General features: G+C 41.1%; 1 protein-coding gene across 1 annotated transcript in view; it reads left to right on the top strand.

Annotated features, from left to right (window-relative positions):
- The first annotated feature begins 686 nt into the window (after window positions 1-686).
- RGS22 (regulator of G protein signaling 22) overlaps window positions 687-17,925 on the top strand; it is a 118,639-nt gene continuing 101,400 nt past the window's right edge. Inside the window, exons 1-3 of the mRNA XM_032421902.1 lie at window positions 687-772; window positions 1,265-1,293; window positions 17,463-17,525. Of these exons, the coding sequence (XP_032277793.1) occupies window positions 748-772; window positions 1,265-1,293; window positions 17,463-17,525 (117 nt within the window). The 5' untranslated portion in view covers window positions 687-747. The remainder of the gene's footprint in view (window positions 773-1,264; window positions 1,294-17,462; window positions 17,526-17,925) is intronic.

Genomic DNA, 17,925 nt, shown 5'->3' with positions numbered 1-17,925 from the left:
TTTTTCGAATTTCACTTTTTACTTCCATCATAACTTTTCCCGGAACACACACTACGGACGTCGTCGATTTATTGTTCTTGTCAACGGCCTCCTCGGGTAATTTTTAAAGCTTTGCTATCTTGAAAAGGCAGGAGCTGTAACAGATTGAAGCAAAAACGTGGGGGCAGATCTCGTTCCTAAAGCACACGAATATTTGACTTCTGGTGTAGGCATTTCCTACAGCTGGGGATGAGCTCAGGCGCTGTGTGTGACTATGTCCTCCTTCCTTCCTTTTCAAGGAAACTCCTGAGGCCCGACTCCCCTTTCTTCCTGCTCTTCTCAGGACCAGCCCTTCGGGCCCTGGCTCCCGCACGCGCTCGCCGGCGGGTCATTTCTAACTAGCATTCACCGAGTTTCCTGGACGGTGCGGCCACGGTCTTGCTGCGCGGGAACAGGCCGGAGCCGCGGGCACCGCAGGCACCAGGCCCGGGCGAGTCGGGTCTCTCTCCCGGGGAGGCCGCGCGGCTCCCCCGGCCCCTGGCGGCGGCGTCCGCCCCTGCCCCGGAGGAGGAGGACGGGCTGCGGCGGCCCGGGGCCCCCGGGAAGGCGCGCGCCGCCGCCCGCCTGGCCCGCATTGTCTCAGCTCCATAGCAACTCGGCGGCGTCGGCGTGCGCTCCGGCTCTCGCTCCCGGGGAGAGACGGGCGCTGCCGGGCGATGGCGCCCTGACGGCCTCGCGCGGGCGCCGGGCGCGGGCAACGGCGGCGGCATGCCCCAGAAGCGGCTCACCGCGGGTAGGTGCGGCGGCGGGGACCACACACCCGCCTCCGGACGTGACTTCCCGCCCGGGCGCCCCCCTTCCACACTTTCCAAACCCTGGCTCCCCTGCGCTCTCTTAGCATTTTATTGCGAATTTCACCCCCTCCCCCCTCCCCCCCCCCCCCTCCGCCCCCGGCGACCCCCGTTTGCATTGCCTCATTGGCACCGTCTTATTTTGTCTTGCTTAATTCTCCGTTTTGCAGCCGGAATAATGGAAGCCTACAAGGTTAACTTCAGGGTCACAGTGAATTAGTGACCAAGCTGGATTCCAGAGGCCTTTCCTCCCCACTTCCACCTTGAATTCCAACTTAAAATTCAATCCATGTGCAGAGAATGAACGGAGGGCCAAAATTTTACTGAGCTTGCCCATGTATAAAGCAGGGCTAGGTGCTGTCTCAAATTATTTCATTTACTTTAAAAGGAAATCAGATTTGAGTGAGATAATGTCATATTTTATCTTGTTTCAGAGCCACCAGATATTACAGAAGAAGGATTTGTAAGTACAATTTTAGAGGACTATTTTTCCCTCTTGGCTTTTTAAAATCATAGATTGTAGAAAAAAGCTGTATATTTTCTTTTCTCCTTTTGCCAAATGAATATAATAGAAGTTTTGGCTCGGTAACAGTGGTGCTGAGTACAAGCATTTTTACATTCTTTAACAGGTACATTTTTAAGAAGAGGCCAGTTGATTTTTATGGTGGATGTTTTTACATAAATGACCTCATTTAATTTCTCTAAACTCTTTCATGACTCCGTGAGATCTCCATGGTTTTATTGTGATGTGGCGCTGCAGTTCCTGGTTGTGTAAACATTAGTAGATGGCGCTGATTGATAACAAGTGGTCACTTTATAGTTATAATTACTTTAAAAATGTACTGAATGTTTCAGGTCAGACTTCTGGTGAGTTGAGTAGTAATAAGTACTTTGCCAAATAGGTTATATCCTTGATCATTTAAGTGAGTGCTTCATTTAGGATGGGTTCTATTGTAACTCCTGTTGGATATTTAAGGAACTTGCTCAAAGTTAAACAACCGGATAGGAGGTAGTAGAGCCCATTTCCTACTAAGGTTGGAATTTGATTCCAAGAGCCCTAACCACTGTAGGGGCCAAGGGCCGGCTGCTCCATGATGGGCCACTTTGGCATGAAGATTATTTTCAGTTAAAAAGCAGTTAAAACCCAGCAGATTGAGGAACAGCTCTTTATCTCTCCTGCAACTGCCTAAAAAGAATTTAGGTAGAGGATCCAGGAAGAGAACCATCACCACAGAGAACAACATTATGGTATGAACAAGTTACGGTAGACAGGGAAGAACCTGGCAAGGCCTGTTTGATCCAAGTCCTCCATGTCCCATTGTTTCCCAGTGGCCCAGCACACATTTGCTTACCAAACACTTCCTCTTTTTCATCTTCCTGTGAATGGCGCTCTTTCCCTTGGAACTCTCACACCCCTACCCCTTCTCCTTGAGTCAGAAGGACATAAAGGCCTCATTTTGCCTATCTTTGGAATTTCCATGTCTTTGTGGATTCCCCATATGCACACTATTAAATCTGATCTTCTCCTGTTAATCTGTCCCATGTAAATGCAACTCGTAGTCTAGCTGGAAGGCCTTGAGGGCAGAGAAGAATTTTTCCTCCCCTTCACCACTTCTCTGTGCTATTTGGCTTATGTCTTCCAGCACTTATTTCTCTTGTTGGCCAATTACCTTATTTGCTTTTGGCTTTTTATTCAACAAACGTGAGGGCCTCTGTATTCACAGTGCACTACTAGATGCTGAAGATAAGTCTCAAAAAGTTTACAGTCTAGCTGGGAGGGGCTGTGAAAGGAGAGGGTGAGGGGCTGCATCTGCTAGCACCTTCCATTTTCTTTTTCTTTTTTTTTTTTTTTAGATTTTTTTTATTTATTTATTTGAAGAGAGAGACACAGCGAGAGAGGGAACACAAGCAGGGGGAGTGGCAGAGGGAGTGGCAGAGGGAGAAGCAGGCTTCCCGCCAAGCAGGCAGCCCGATGCGGGGCTCGATCCCAGGACCCTGGGATCATGACCTGCGCCGAAGACAGACGCTTAACGACTGAGCCACCCAGGCGCCCCCCCTTTTTTTTTTAGATTTTTTAGCACCTTCCATTTTCACCCTTCTGGACCTTTGGTCCACTACTGAGAGAGAGAGAGTGACAGACAGACAGATAGACAGACAGACCATCAAGGTCGAGACACAAACAGCATGCCAGAAACTCCACCCATCTTCTTGTTGCCTCAGTGTAACCCTGGGTAGTGGCAGATTTCTTTAAACTGTTTCCAGAACTGTTCTTCATTCCTGCAGGAGGTCAGCATTTCTGGAGCCAATCTTTCCCATACAATTCCACCATAAATTCTCTGAGGAGCACTCAGCAGCATTGTATTTAACCATTTGAGTAGCCTTCTGACCCCTCAGGTCTTTGTAACTGTTTGGGAACTCGTAACAGCTCCAAGACTCATTAGCCACCCCTCTTTCTCCTGGTGTCTCTGATACCGCCATCTCCTGGTTTCCCATCTCTCCTGTTCATGTCCCCATTTCCGGCTTCTCTTTCTTTTGCCCGTGAAAGTGTTGACCCTCTTCAGGACTCTGTTCCACAGACTACTTCTGGGGGAGCTCTTCTTCTCCTATAGTTTTAGCTACTCTTATGTCCCAGAGCTTCCAGATCTATACGTCTCCGGCCCAGACACCTCTTCTGATGCCAGCACCCTATGTCCGTTGGGTTATGGGGCACCTTCATCAGCTGGATGTCCTTGCATCACCGCCACAGTCCCATTCCTATTCCACACTCTCTCAAGAGTGTGATAAAGTGACCTTCTCTCTCTGCTCCCCTCAGCCCTGTGCTGTTTTTCTTCCTCTTTTTCTTGTTTTGGTTCATGGTACCACTGGCCATTCCTTCGTCCAAGAAGCCAGAACTTTCTTCCCCTTTCTTCACCTCCCACCTGCAATCATTTACCAAGTTCCTTTCCTATCTGGGTCTTTTTCTCCAGCCTCACAGCTACTGTCTTATTTCAGGCCCTCATCCCGGGCCCGGACCCTGGCAGTAGTCCTAACTGATATCACTGCCTCCAATATTCACTCTGTCGACTCCAATTTTTCTTGGCCTAAAGCTTAAAGTGCAAACTCGTGTGCATTGCCTGCGCTGGATGATTATTGCTTTGCTCTGTCTACCTTCAGATTCTCCCCCTCCCATCACTCCTGCCCTGGCTCCCTGGCTGTCAGATTACTATTAACTCTTTTAAAGAATTACCACGTTCCTTGATTGCTCCACTCTTTTATTAATCCTCCTATTTATTGAATGCTGACTACAGGCTAGTATTTAACCTCATTACAACTCCATTAGGTTGTTATTAATCACCCACGTTTCACAGATGAGGAAGTTGAAGTCCACAACTGTTAACCAACTTGGCTGGAGGCCACACCTCTAGTAACTGGCTGAGCCGGAAAGTCAAACACCTCCCTCCAGCATTCAAAATCTTTTCTATGGCTTTTTAGCCTTTTTTAACCTTACCTCCCAGTACTTTCCGTGTGATAGACAATGTTCATACTGTTTTGGGATTATTAAGTACTTCCACATTTCTTCTGCTCCAGCCAAACTGCTCCTCTTGCCCTCTTGCCTTTGCCATGAGGTTTTGCCTCCGTTACCCTCCGCGTCCCTTTCCCAGTCTTGCACACCCTTCAAGGCCCAGCTCACCTCCTCAATGACAGCTGACTAACCTCACGTCGTCTGGACTGCCTTTGAACTCTGTGCAGCTTGCCCTAGAGACCAGTTTGTGACCAGCTCCTGCAATTCATGTGCTCACCCAGGATTATCGATAGATTAAATGATTCATGCCTTGCACATATATTTACCTCAGTTTTTCAAAAGTGTCAAAATAATTTTTTTCTCATTGATATTCTTAGAGAAATAATGTGGCAGAGCTCTCTGGCTCGCCCAGATCGATTCTACCCTTTCCCACGATACATGCTAGACACGTTGCTTTCTAGATTAGACTACGTTTTCTAGCTGATGTTTACAGGGATTAAATAACTGACTGCTATGTCACCCAGCTGGTACCTGGTCAAGCCACAATTAGAACCTGGGTCTAACTGACTCTATCTAATACACAAAGCGAGAGACCATGCCCTTTTCTTCTTTCCTGCTGGCTGGAAGGAGGGTGTGATGCTGGAGCGGAAGCAGTCAGCTGGGATCATGAGGTAGAAGTGGCATCAGCTTTCCAGAAGTAAGACGCGCCATTTCTGCTTACATTCCACTGACCAAAATTTGGTTACATGACCACATTTAGGACCTAGAAAATGTAAGGAAGCCTAGAAAATGTTGTCTTTTAGAATAAATCATTTGTTGTCAGGGACACATTGCCTTGTGTATGATTTAACTTTTTATGTGGAAAATTTGCAATTTCTTCACACAATTGTGAATTCCTACTGGGCTGGTACTGGGTCTCAGTACAATCTTAATATACCCTGTGGTGTGTAGCAGCACAATGTCCAGAATATGCTATTAGATGATTAATACATTTTGGTTGATGGATATTTTCATATATGATAAACTAGTGTGATTTATTTCATTTATTTTTTATTTTGTTTTATTTAAAAAATTTTTAGAGTTGACACGCAATGTTACATTAGTTTCAGATGTACAACATAGTGATTCAACTTCTCTGTATGTTATGCCATGTTTCACTTATTATCTTTTTTTGCAAAGTTTCTTTTGATATATACTCTATATTTCTTAAGCTCCTCTCTCCTGGCATTCTTCTACTTCAGTGTCTTTGTTAACTTTGTATTTGATTGGTTTTTGATAATTCTCTCTTAGGGAAAATACATACAAAAATGTTAATACATTCAATTTTCTCATCAGTTCCTCTGGGGGTATATTTTTAATTATAAAAGCAATGTATGAATATCCTTATAAATAATTCAAGTAATAAAGTGATAAAGTGAATGCTTCTTTTCATCACTTGCTTCTACCCAAGCCCCTTTCATTTTTATATTCCATAAAAACTGAAATATAAATCTGTCATAGCAAGAAAAGTTGAGTTCAGATTGCTTTATGTTACATTGGGATTTGATTATGTGTTAGGTATACATTGAGAAGAGTTTAAAGTGAAAGTGACTGCTAAATTATTTTTAACTTTAAAATAGAAAATAAATTCATTTAAAAGCTTAACTACTTGACTCTTAAATCCAAAATAATCATATTTTTTTCTTGTGCCTTGAAATTTTTTTTAAAAAGATTTATTTATTTACTTTTTTGGAGGAGGAGGGGCAGAGGGAGAGAATCTTTCAAGCAGACTCCCCACTGAGCAAGGAGCCCGACCCAGAGCTCAATACCACCACCCCGAGATCATGACCTGAGCCGAAAACAAGGGTCGACGCTTAACCAACTGAGGCACCCAGGCACCCCTAAAAATTTCATAGTTTGAAACTATGCAGGAGGGTACGTCATGCCTCAAAAATAGTCTTTGTAGAGTAAAAATTTTGTAGTACAGTGACTTCTTTTTTGGACAATCGTCTGATATATGAAGCCCACTTTCGTTAACTTTAAAAGCAGATGCCATTTAAAAAAGAAAAAAAGTGGAAAAAAAAGCAGATCCCTTTATTTTTACCATCAAAACAAGAGAGACTAGTTCATGCAGTATTTACTGTATCATACTTGTTAAAAATGATATTCATTTTTAGCTAATCCTTAGCTTGTTCAAATTCATACTCTGTGATTTGTATAGGTTGAATGAACTGATAATAAACACAGAGGTGGCATTCTTTGGGAATGGTGGAGGGCAGGAGCAGGTAAATGTAGGCACCATTCCTTCTTTCCCCCAGTTCCCTTTCTTTTCTTAAAAGGATGTGCCAGGGGGCGCCTGGGTGGCTCAGTCGTTAAGCGTCTGCCTTCTGCTCAGGTCAGGATCCCAGGGTCCTGGGATGGAGCCCCGCTTTGGGCTCTCTGCTCAGCGGAAAGCCTGCTTCTCCCTCTCCCACACCCCCTGCTTGTATTCCCTCTCTCGCTGTGTCTCTCCCTGTCAAATAAATAAAATAAAAATCTTTAAAAAAAAAAAAAAAGAGGATGTGCCAGAAGTGTTTCCAGCAAGTCATTTGGAAACTGAGACAGGTCCTGGAAGTCCTTTGGAAAGTGTTAGGCTGTTTGGAATTCTTCCATCTCTGTGGACTCCAATTCTCTGGGTGGAATCTAATTCTCTGATGCTTTCTCGAACTCCAGGAACTGCATGAGAAGTTCCACCAATAAGTTAGTGAACGAGTATATTGTTAAGCAACTACTTGCATATATCGCTTTATTAGGTGCTACTGGGGACACACATTGTCAGTCACTCTTCCCCAAAGTGGTGTAGTTTCTGATTGCAGACATGACCTTTAATGTGAAACAAAAGAGGATAAGCAGTTTATGTTTAAGTGTGAATTTTGAGGCTTGAACCAAAAGTGTATTAGGACTTAGGGAAGCTTTTTACCCATGGGTAAGGTGTAAAATGGAAGAAGAGGTGATAAAGAGTGGGAGGTACTCTCTCTCTTTCATTTTTTAATTTTTTTAATTTTTTTTAATTTTTAAAGATTTTTTATGTATTTATTTGACAGAGAGAGACACAGCGAGAGAGGGAACACAAGCAGGGGGAGTGGCAGATGGAGAAGCAGGCTTCCCGCGGAGTGGGGAGCCCGATGTGGGGCTCGATCCCAGAACCCTGAGATCATGACCTGAGCTGAAGGCAGATGCTTAACGACTGAGCCACCCAGGCGCCCCATTCTCTCTCTTTTAAATGAGAATGTCAGGTTGTAAGGACCTTTGTACAGGGAGAAAGCCTTAGGGTATTTGGCCAAATGAACTGACTAAAGCCAAGTAGGTTTGATTTGAGATGAAATTGAATGAAAAGTAATTGAGAGCTTCCTTTACCTTCCCCAGGTCTTTGAGACTTTCTTCCAGTAGAGACAGTGAGAACAGAAATCAAATAGAAAAATACTGGGGCGCCTGGGTGGCTCAGTCAGTTAAGCGTCTGCCTTCGGCTCATGTCATGATCTCCGGATCCTGGGATCAAGCCCCACATAGGGCTCCCTGCTCAGAAGGGAGTATGCTTCTCTCTCTCTCTCTCTCTCCCTCTCTCCCTACCTCCCTCTGCCCCTCCCCACTGCTCATTCTCTCTCTCAAATAAATAAAATCTTTAAAAATAAAAAAAAGAAAAGTACTGCTGGATAGGTGCTGATTGTAATTTGTGATGATAACTCTTGGGAATGAAAGGAGAGTCCATACTTAAATTGCATGAGCTACCCTTATTTTTTTTTAAGATTTTATTTATTTATTTGTCAAAGAGAGAGAGAGAGCATAAGCAGGGAGAGCGGCAGGCAGAGGGAGAAGCAGGCTCCCCGCCAAGGAAGGAGCCCGATGCGGGACTCGATCTAATGACCCTGGGACCATGACCTGAGCCAAAGGCAGACTCTTAACCGACTGAGCTACCCAGGTGTCCTGAGCTACCCTTATTTTCTCCCACGTTCATAGAGTACATTCATAATACAGTCAATTTTGTGAACCAGTGAGGGTCTGAGAAATGCACTATGAGCTCTTAAGTTTCCCAAAATGCTTTGATATAAGCAAGGTACACTTTCAACAAGCCACTTTGTGGAGCTTGTTTCTCGTTTCTGTGTTCTCGTTTTCTGACTGTTTTCATCTTTTAGCAGTATCTCTCCTTTTTATTTTATTAATATTGTTTTATTAGAGTCTTTATTAGGTTTATCAGTCTTTTCAGGTTTCATGTCCTTAATGTAATCATTCAAGCATTCATTCAACAAAAATGTTGTAATCATCTATTACGTAAAAGCATTGAGAATTTATTTATTTATTTAGATTTACTTATTTATTTAGAGAGAGAGAGCAGGGGAAGGGGCAGAGGGAGAGGGAGAGAGAATCTCAAGCAGAGTCCATGCTGAGTGCAGAGCCCAGTATGGGCTTGATCCCAGGACCCCAAGACCATAACCTGAGCCAAAATTAAGAGTCAGCCACTCAACCAACTGAGTTATTGAGGTGCCCCTAAAAGCATTGGGAATCTAAATAAATAAAATCTTAAAAAAAAGAGGGGGAGCACCTGAGTGGCTCAGTTGGTTAAGCGGCTGCCTTCGGCTCAGGTCATGATCTCAGGGTCCTGGGATCGAGCCCCACATCAGGCTCCCTGCTCTTCTCCCTCTCCAACTCCCCCACAACTTGTGCTCTCTCTCTCGCCCACTTTCTCTCTCAAATAAATAAATAAAATCTTAAGAAAAATAAAAGCATTGGGAATTTAAAAAGTGAATAAAAAACTGTCTTTTTCTTCCAAAAGTTCATGATCCAGTGGGTGAGACATGTAAACAGACAGTTTTAGTATGAAGTATTAAAGATTGTGATGGGGGAACATAGATGACTTTTGGGAAAGAAAAAGGATAAATAGGAGAATAAGGCAAGAAAAGATTTTCTAGGTAGAATAATTAGCATGTGCAAAGGTGCAGAACTGTAAAAAAAATTGCTATGACTGAAGTATGGTAGTCCGAGTTGGGGTTGGACAGCTGGGCAGTAGCCAAATTGCATTAATCATAAACTCTTTTTGTGATAGAAAGGATTGGGGATTGGGGAGACAGGTGGATCTCTTTGTATTAATAGAGATGTGGTTAGAAAGACTGATTCATAGTGTGGTGTGGTTAAGGATGGGTAGGGAAGATGAAGTTTGGCACGTTATGACCAGGAGGGTGAAGCAGAGGTGCTAGGGATCTGACCCTTAGAGGATGGGATCCCAGGGTAGTAGTCAGAAAATGATCAGATGTCCGGGGGTTTATTCTAGAGAGGATGATAGTGATTTGGGATCTGTCATTTAGTACACAGCAGGCTAAGAAGGCTGTCCATAGGGTGCCAAGAGACTTGGGTATTGTTTCCTTGTACATAAGTCTCCACTCCATTATATTATGAAAAACTTTAAACATACAAGGAAGTTGAAAGAATTGTATAGTGAACACCTATATACCCACCACCAGGATGTCACAGTTATTAACATTTTGCTACATTTGTTTTTACATGTTTCTAATCCTGTCCACTATGCCATTTATCCATCAATCCACTTTTAAAATATGTTTCAAAGTAAGTTGCAGGTATCCCTAAGATAGACATCAACCCTAAACATTTCTTTTTCTCTCTTTCTTTTTTTTTAGAGAGAGGTTGAGAGCACAAGCGGGGGTGGAGGGGGGTAAGGGCAGAAGGAGAGGGAGAGAGAATCCCAAGCAGGCTGCATGCTCAGCACGGAGCCCAATGCAGGGCTCAGTCTCACGACCCGAGATCATGACCTGAGCCGAAATTAAGAGTCGGATGCTCAACTGACTGAGCCACCCAAGTGGCTCTGTATTCATTAGACAGTAACTTGCCTCTGGTTACCATTATTCTACTTTCTGTCTTTAAAGATTCGACTATTCTAGGTACCTCATATAAGTGGAATCATACAATATTTGTCCTTTTGTCTCTGGCTTATTTTATTTAGCATAACATTTTCAAGGATCATCCATGTTGTTGCATGAATCAGAATTTCATTCCTTTTAAAGGCTGAATACCATTCCATGTATGTATATACCACATCTTGTTTATCCTTTGGTATGTCAATGGACATTTGAGTTGCTTCCACTTTTTGGCTATTATGAATAATGCCACTATGAACATGGGTGTACAAAATTCTATTTGAGTCCCTGCTTTCAGTTCTTTTGGGCATATACCCAGAATCGGAATTGCTGGGTCATATGGTAATTATATATAATATTTTTTGAGGAACTGCCACACTATGGTCCACAGTAGCTACACTATCTCACATTCCCACCAGCAGCGTACAAACGTCCCAATTTCTCCACATCCCCACCAGTACTTGTTATTTTACTTTTTTTTCTTTTAAATTGCAGCCCACCTAGTAGATGTGAAGTGATATCTCATTGTGGTTTTGATTTTAATTTCTCTTATTGCTAGTGATGTTGAGCATCTTTTCACATGCTTATTGACTACTTGAATCTCTTCTTTGGAGAAATGTCTATTCACAACATTTGCCCGTTTAAAAAATGTGGATTGTTTATCTTTTTCTTGATTATCAGATATATGATTTGCAAATATTTTCTCACATTCTGTAGGTGGCCTTTTCACTTTCTTTTTTTTTTTTTTTTTTTTTTTTTAAAGATTTTATTTATTTATTTGACAGAGAGACACAGCGAGAGCAGGAACACAAGCAGGGAGAGTGGGAGAGGGAGAAGCAGGCTTCCCGCAGAGCAGGGAGCCCGATGTGGGGCTCGATCCCAGGACCCTGGGATCATGACCTGAGCCGAAGGCAGACGCTTAACGACTGAGCCACCCAGGCGCCCCTTTTTTTTTTTTTTAAAGATTTTTAAAATTTATTTATTTGACAGAGAGATAGCGAGAGCAGGGACACAAGCAGGGGGAGTGGGAGAGGGGGAAGCAGGCTTCCTGTGGAGCAGGGAGCCCGATGCGGGGCTCGATCCCAGGACCCTGGGATCATGACCTGAGCTGAAGGCAGACGCTTAACGACTGAGCCACCCAGGCGCCCCGCCTTTTCACTTTCTTAATAGATGCCTTTGATGCACAAAATTTTAAAATTTTCATAAAGTCCGATTTTTCTTTTATTGCTCATGCTTTTGGTGTAATGTCTAAGAATCCATGGGCAAATACAAGGTCATAAAGAATTATCTTTATGTTTTTTGGGAAGTATTTTATAGTTTTAGTTCTTATGTTTAGGTCTTTCATCCATTTTGAGTTAATTTTTGTGTATGCTATAAGGTAAGGGTCCAACTTCATTCTTTTGCACGTGGATATTCAGTTTTCTAGCACCATTTGTTGATAAATAGTGTCCTTTCCTCACTGAATGGTCTTTTTTTTTTTTTTTTAAAGATTTTATTTATTTATTTGAGAGAGAGAATGAGAGAGAGAGAGCATATGAGGGGGGGAGGGTCAGAGGGAGAAGCAGACTCCCTGCTGAGCAGGGAGCCCGACATGGGACTCGATCCCAGGACTCCAGGATCATGACCTGAGCCGAAGGCAGTCGCCTAACCAACTGAGCCACCCAGGCGCCCACCTCACTGAATGGTCTTAGCACCCTTGTTGAAAACCATTTGACCATGTATGAGAGGGTTTATTTATGGACTCTATTCCAGTGGTCTCTATCTCTGTTTTTTATGCCACACTGTTTTGATTACTGTAGTTTTGTAGTAAGTATTGAAATCAGGATATGTGAGTTCTCCAAATCTGTTCTTTTTCAAGATGGTTTTGGCTATTTGAGGTCCCTTGAAATTCCATATGAGTTGTAGGATGAGTTTTTCTATTTCTGCAAAAAATAATGTTATTGGGATTTTGGTGGAGATCTGTTATAATTAATGTTATGGGGATTTTGGTACTAAATCTGTAGATTGCTTTGGGTGGTATTGTCATCTTAACAATATTGTCTTCCAGTTCATAAACATGCTATGTTTTCCATGTATTTATGTCTTCTCTTACTACTTTGCAGCAAATTTCTTTGTAAATCGAATTATTTTCTTAATTTCCTTTTTTGGGTATAGGTAACGTTTTTTAATATCAAGTTTTATGGTTGAAATGCCTGTATGCAGTTACTAATCTAGATTTTTTTAATGGTGATCTCTTAAAATTCTTGAATAGTCTCTGTAGGTAAGAAACTGTTCACCCAATAAGAGTTAAAAATTTTTAGACTGTTTTTTGTAACCATTCAAAATTGCAAGAGTTGAAATTAAAATTTAATAGTTCTTCTTCTCATGACAAATATAATGTCAAAATTTCTGAGGGTAAACAAATTGATTTAGAAATCAATAAAATGTTTCATATCAAATATTTCTAAATAATGATGAAACTATGTTGCAGTATATGCATACAGTTTTTGAGTGATCACCTTGTATCTAGCTTGGATACCACCACAGCCATACATCAGTTACCAGTGGACAGAAATATCTGATATATGTGAAGGCAGAGATTTGAGGTCATCATCTGTAGCCTTCCAGGATCTCCCTTCCCCCCCTTCCTCCAAGCTGTCAGCACCTTTGGCTGTGCACGGTTTTCTTGGACATCTCAAACAATCTCTTGTGGCAGCTTCATGGGAGGGTGATATGCTCTACAGATAGCTAATAAATCTGTGTCCAGGGGCTGGAGCAACTCCTTGGCTATGCTCAGTGTCTTACAGAGGAGCGGTAGGTGTGGGATGTAACTCGTCAATCGCCTTCTCCAGGGAAGGGAGATGGACACAAGGAGTCCCAAACCAGGTTGCTCACAACCAGACATCACGATCCTGGAAGCTCCAGCCATCCCTGGCTGTGCCTGGTTGCCTTGAAGGCTGAAGAGGTCCACTTTGTCTTGACCCATTAAATTCTGTTGTCTGTACACCACTGTTTTATTGCATCCTGGTGGAAAGCTCTGGTCTAGTGATTGGCTTGTTTAGAAAGGAGAAAAGAAAGACCATGTGTACTTTAGGAAGAAACAGCAAAAATAGGTGCATCCTGGTAGGTGTAATTTTGGAAATATGGTCTGTCCTATTCACTGATTAATGAGAGCATTCTTCTTTTTTTTTTTTTTTTAAGATTTTATTTATTTATTTGTCAAGGAGACAGAGAGAGCACAAGCAGGGGGAGTGGCAGGCAGAGCAGGCAGAGGGAGAAGCAGGCTCCCCACTGAGCAAGGAACCCGATGTGAGACTCGATCCCAGGACCCTTGGATCATGACCCGAGCTGAAGGCAGATGCTTCACCAACTGAGCCACCCAGGCATCCCTGATGAGAGCATTCTTTTTTTAAAATTTTATTTATTTATTTATTTTTTATTTGACAGAGAGAGAGCACAAGCAGGGAGAGCAGCAGGCAGAGGCAGAGGCAGAGGCAGAGGGAGAAGCAGACTCCCCGCTGAGCAGGGAGCCCATGTGGGGCTCAATCCCAGGACCGGGATCATGACCTGAGCTGAAGGCAGACACTTAACTGTCTGAGCCACCCAGGTGCCCCCCTGATGAGAGCATTCTTAATCTAAAGTGTATCAGTACAGGATTCTGCATTGGAAATTAGATGAATGGCTTTGTGTGTGAATGGCTTGAAAGGAAGTTGGGAACTTGGATTATTTTTCTACTTCTGCTTAGCTAACTGTGATCACCTTTACTATGTTTTACTTTCCACCTTTCTTTGCTCATGCATTTCTCTCTGTATTCTGCATTATTGCCTCTCATATAGGTATTTCTAATTAGAGAATTTGAAGTTATTTCAAATGCCATTTTTCCACTTGAGTCTCTTCTGATTCCTCCTACCAGATAGTATGTTTCCTTCCTTTGAGAGGAAACATTTAATATTGTAATTTTCTTTTGGTATGTATCATATTCTTTCTTGGACTATGGTTTATGTCTGTCTTTATCTTATTTCATCCTTCTTGTTTACAAGGTCTTCTCTGTATATCTTGCAACTTTTAGAGTGGTGAACTAATTGTAGTTTATCTGATTTGAGGGTGCAGCAAAACAAATTTTTAAGCAAAAAAAATTTGTCCACCATAATTAGCCAGCACATAGAAACTATTTTGCTTAACCCTCTTTAAGGAAGAAACTTGAGAAGTTTGGGCTAAAAACGGAAAAGCTGACTTCACTTTCACAGATGGCACACCTGTAGTACATGAAAAAACAGGTTTCAAGTGTGTATTCAATTCTGAAAAAAATGTTCCTGCCTTCTCTTGCATCATCCAGCAGAGAATCTGTGTTGCAAATTTTGCAGTCGGGTCCATGAAATGATGTAATGGAGGAATTGATTGTAACTCAGTGTTCTTCTTCATTGTACCATAAGTAACCATCACCAGTTTATTGGTTATTTGGAATATATTAATCCCAAATATGGCGACTTAGCTCATTTTAATACGACCATGTGACTAGATTGTGGAGACTTACTAGAGTAACTGAGCTGCTTCTTCAGATCAAGGGCTTAAAAAAATTTTTTTTTAAATAAAGAGTTTTGAGAATAAAGGTTTTATTAAGATCCTTAACAAATAAGGATAAATAAATAATAAGTCAAGGGTTGAATAAGATTCTCATTATGACAAGATGTCTGAATACATTGGACCAGAAACTTCAGTGGGAAGGTAATTAATGCTCATTTGTTTAGAGAAGTGCAGGCCTTCCCGTTAAAGTGCAACAGGAGGACAGAGCAAATGGCACTTGGAGACCATGCTTTTTTCTTTAAAGATTTTATTTATTTATTTGAGAGAGAGAGAACAAGAACAAGCGGGGGTGGGGGGCAGAGGGAGAAGCAGACTCCCCGCTGAGCAGGGAGCCCAACATGGGTCTCGATACCAGGACCCTGAGATCATGACCTGAACTGAAGGCAGACGCTCAACCAACTGAGCCACCCAGGCGCCCCTCATGCTTATTTCTATTGTAGAACCTCCCTAATAGCAGCAGAAGTGCTGATATTTCAGATGGGGAGAAAGTAAGATACAACTTCAGAAGAGAAATCCAGATTTTGATGTTTTTGAATACTTTGAGTTTCTGTAGTTGTTAATGCAAACCCGATGGTGTGACTGAATGCCAAGGAAATGCCCTACAGGGTGGCTTGGTTTCAGGGAGACCTGAGGTTACTGAAAGCAAACTGCTCACCAGGGTGTCGGGGCACTGCTGCTTGATGAAGGTTTGTGGATCAGAGCTGCCTGAGACTCTTAGTCCTTGATGAGATGAGTTCAGAAATCGAGAGAAAACGCTTAGAAACTTTATGGTGGTTTGACAGTATGCTTGTATCTATTGAATTTGGTAAAAAAACAATTGGCCTTTTGTATTATGTGTAATTTCATTTTCTAGTTAATTCATTCTTACTGTATTTTACAAGTTATTTATCTGAAACTTAGGGATTAGGGAAAAAACACAACAAAACAGTTACTTCATCACAGAGAGTTTAGAAATCACTGAGTTATAGTCTCTGAGAAGGGTGAGGCATCAGGAAATGAATATATGAATTTGAGGATTATCTAGAAGTTTCTGGCTATGTGGCTGGCCAAATTCTAGGCAATATGTAGGTCCATCTGACTCTGTGAAATATACATTCTCTTTTAGAGGTGAAATTTAAAAATACAGTGCTATTTTAGAAAAATTAACAAGGGACTGTACTCTACCACTGTTATTAATTAAAAATACTCACACTCCCCATCTGAGGATTTTTGATCATGAGCCCAGTAGTGCAAAGTCTGGCCACCCTTATTGTAGCACGGTGCCTTCTTCCATCTGGGAGCTCCTAAAAATATTTATTGAATTCAATTGATTTCTCCTAAGAGTTAGTAAAAAGTAGGTAGTTCACTAAATAAAATCCAGAAAATTAAAGTCATTTTGAAAGGTAAAATTTGAGAGCTTATTAGCTGTAGAGAGCCTTCACCAAATGTTATCTGCTTTGTTCTGCTTTATTAGATCTTTGTGAGTCAGAATATATTCTTTGAGAATATATTACTGAGGCAGTACTATGAATACAGAAGATCCTAAGTTGTTTGTTTATGAGATCCTAAGTTGTTTGTTGTTCTAATCAACTGAGATTTTTAGTAAACTAAATTCTTAGTTTGTTGTTGTTTTAAAAGCTCGCAGATTTTCAGTAAGTTCCTTGATAGACATCCTGTGTGGTTGTTTATCACTCTATTCCAATTGCACTACAGATACTTAAAGAAATTACCCTGAAAAATGTATTTTCCAAGTTAATATGCTGCAGTATCTTCCTTTTACTGCAACACTATACTCAACAAAATTTTTAAATTGACCAATATAAGAAGAAAATAATCAGCCATATGGAAATAATAGCATTGTGACATATTGTCAACTTTCATGTTAGATTTGCAAAGTGGAAATATAATTATGAAAAACAAAATAAACACATGTTATATATAACAGAATATGCCATGATGTGCTTTTGACACAATGGAAACAATTGCTAATAAAATAAGGTGTTTTATTTGGAAGAGAGAATTTGTTCCTGGCAGTGGTTTTCCAATTTTGCCAATTTTAAAAGCGACTATGTTGGTGGGTGAGATAGTTATGGAAAAAATATATACAGTCTTTATGCTTAGAACATATGCATTGTCAAAGTTTCTTCATGCAAAAGTTAACCAGGACTCAAATTCCTAAAGCTATCTCATTCTGAGGAGGAAGCAGTAGAATATTTTCTTTCCTTATAAGGTTTATCACTTCCATGGGGCAATTTAAAAAATATGCATTCTGAATTTCATTTTAACTCCAAACACCGGTTCTATCTTTATTGATTCTGCCATTATTTTTATGAAATATGTATAATATAAATATAAATAATATATACATAAATGTATGAAAATAAGTCTGTGGGAAATTTACCATGTGTGATGGTTTGTACCACATTTCGTTTAAGTACTGTGCTGTATTTTTCCTGTGTTCTGTTTTCCAGTTAGGCATACTAGCGACATCTTCTAAGAGTATGCTCCGTTCTATTTTGTTATTTCTTCCTTCCAGAGATTGTACTACTGTGTTCTGTTTATAGCAAGGATTCGATGTTGACAGACTGAAAAAGATCTGAAGCTCTACCTTATAATGTATTGATAAGCAAAATTAGAGAATAATATTGGCATGTTTTAAAACATCTTAGTATAAGCATAATATTGTGTTTTATGTTTTTGCAGGAAGATTCTTTGGCAACAGATGATTTCCTTGTGGACTACTTTAATGAATTCCTAAGCCTTCCAGTGAGTGTATTATTATGTTCTATGGAATTTATTATCAAAGCAAAATATTGTAATCACTGGATTATCTTGTAAGACAAATTTATCAGGGATATTTTTAAAAACTATTAATTAAAGCATTTAGGTAAAGTTTATGTCTTTTTATGGACTTAATCATTTGGGTTTGAATCATATTTAGGAATTATTGAAGATAGCTGAGTCAGTTGTACCACAATAAAAATGAATGAATGGATGCATAAGAAAGGTGGAATTTTTCTAACCATTAAAAGTATTCTGTACAAAAATTAAATAAATAATAATAAAAAATAAATGTGGAGGGGCGCCTGGGTGGCTCAGTCATTAAGCGTCTGCCTTTGGCTCAGGTCATGATCCTAGGGTCCTGGGATCGAGCCCCACATAGGGC

The sequence above is a fragment of the Phoca vitulina genome, unplaced genomic scaffold, assembly GCF_004348235.1.
Source record: "Phoca vitulina isolate PV1807 unplaced genomic scaffold, GSC_HSeal_1.0 scaffold25, whole genome shotgun sequence".
Lineage (NCBI taxonomy): Eukaryota > Metazoa > Chordata > Mammalia > Carnivora > Phocidae > Phoca > Phoca vitulina.
The sequence above is the reverse complement of the archived record's forward strand: the minus strand, read 5'-3'. Positions and strand labels throughout refer to the sequence as shown.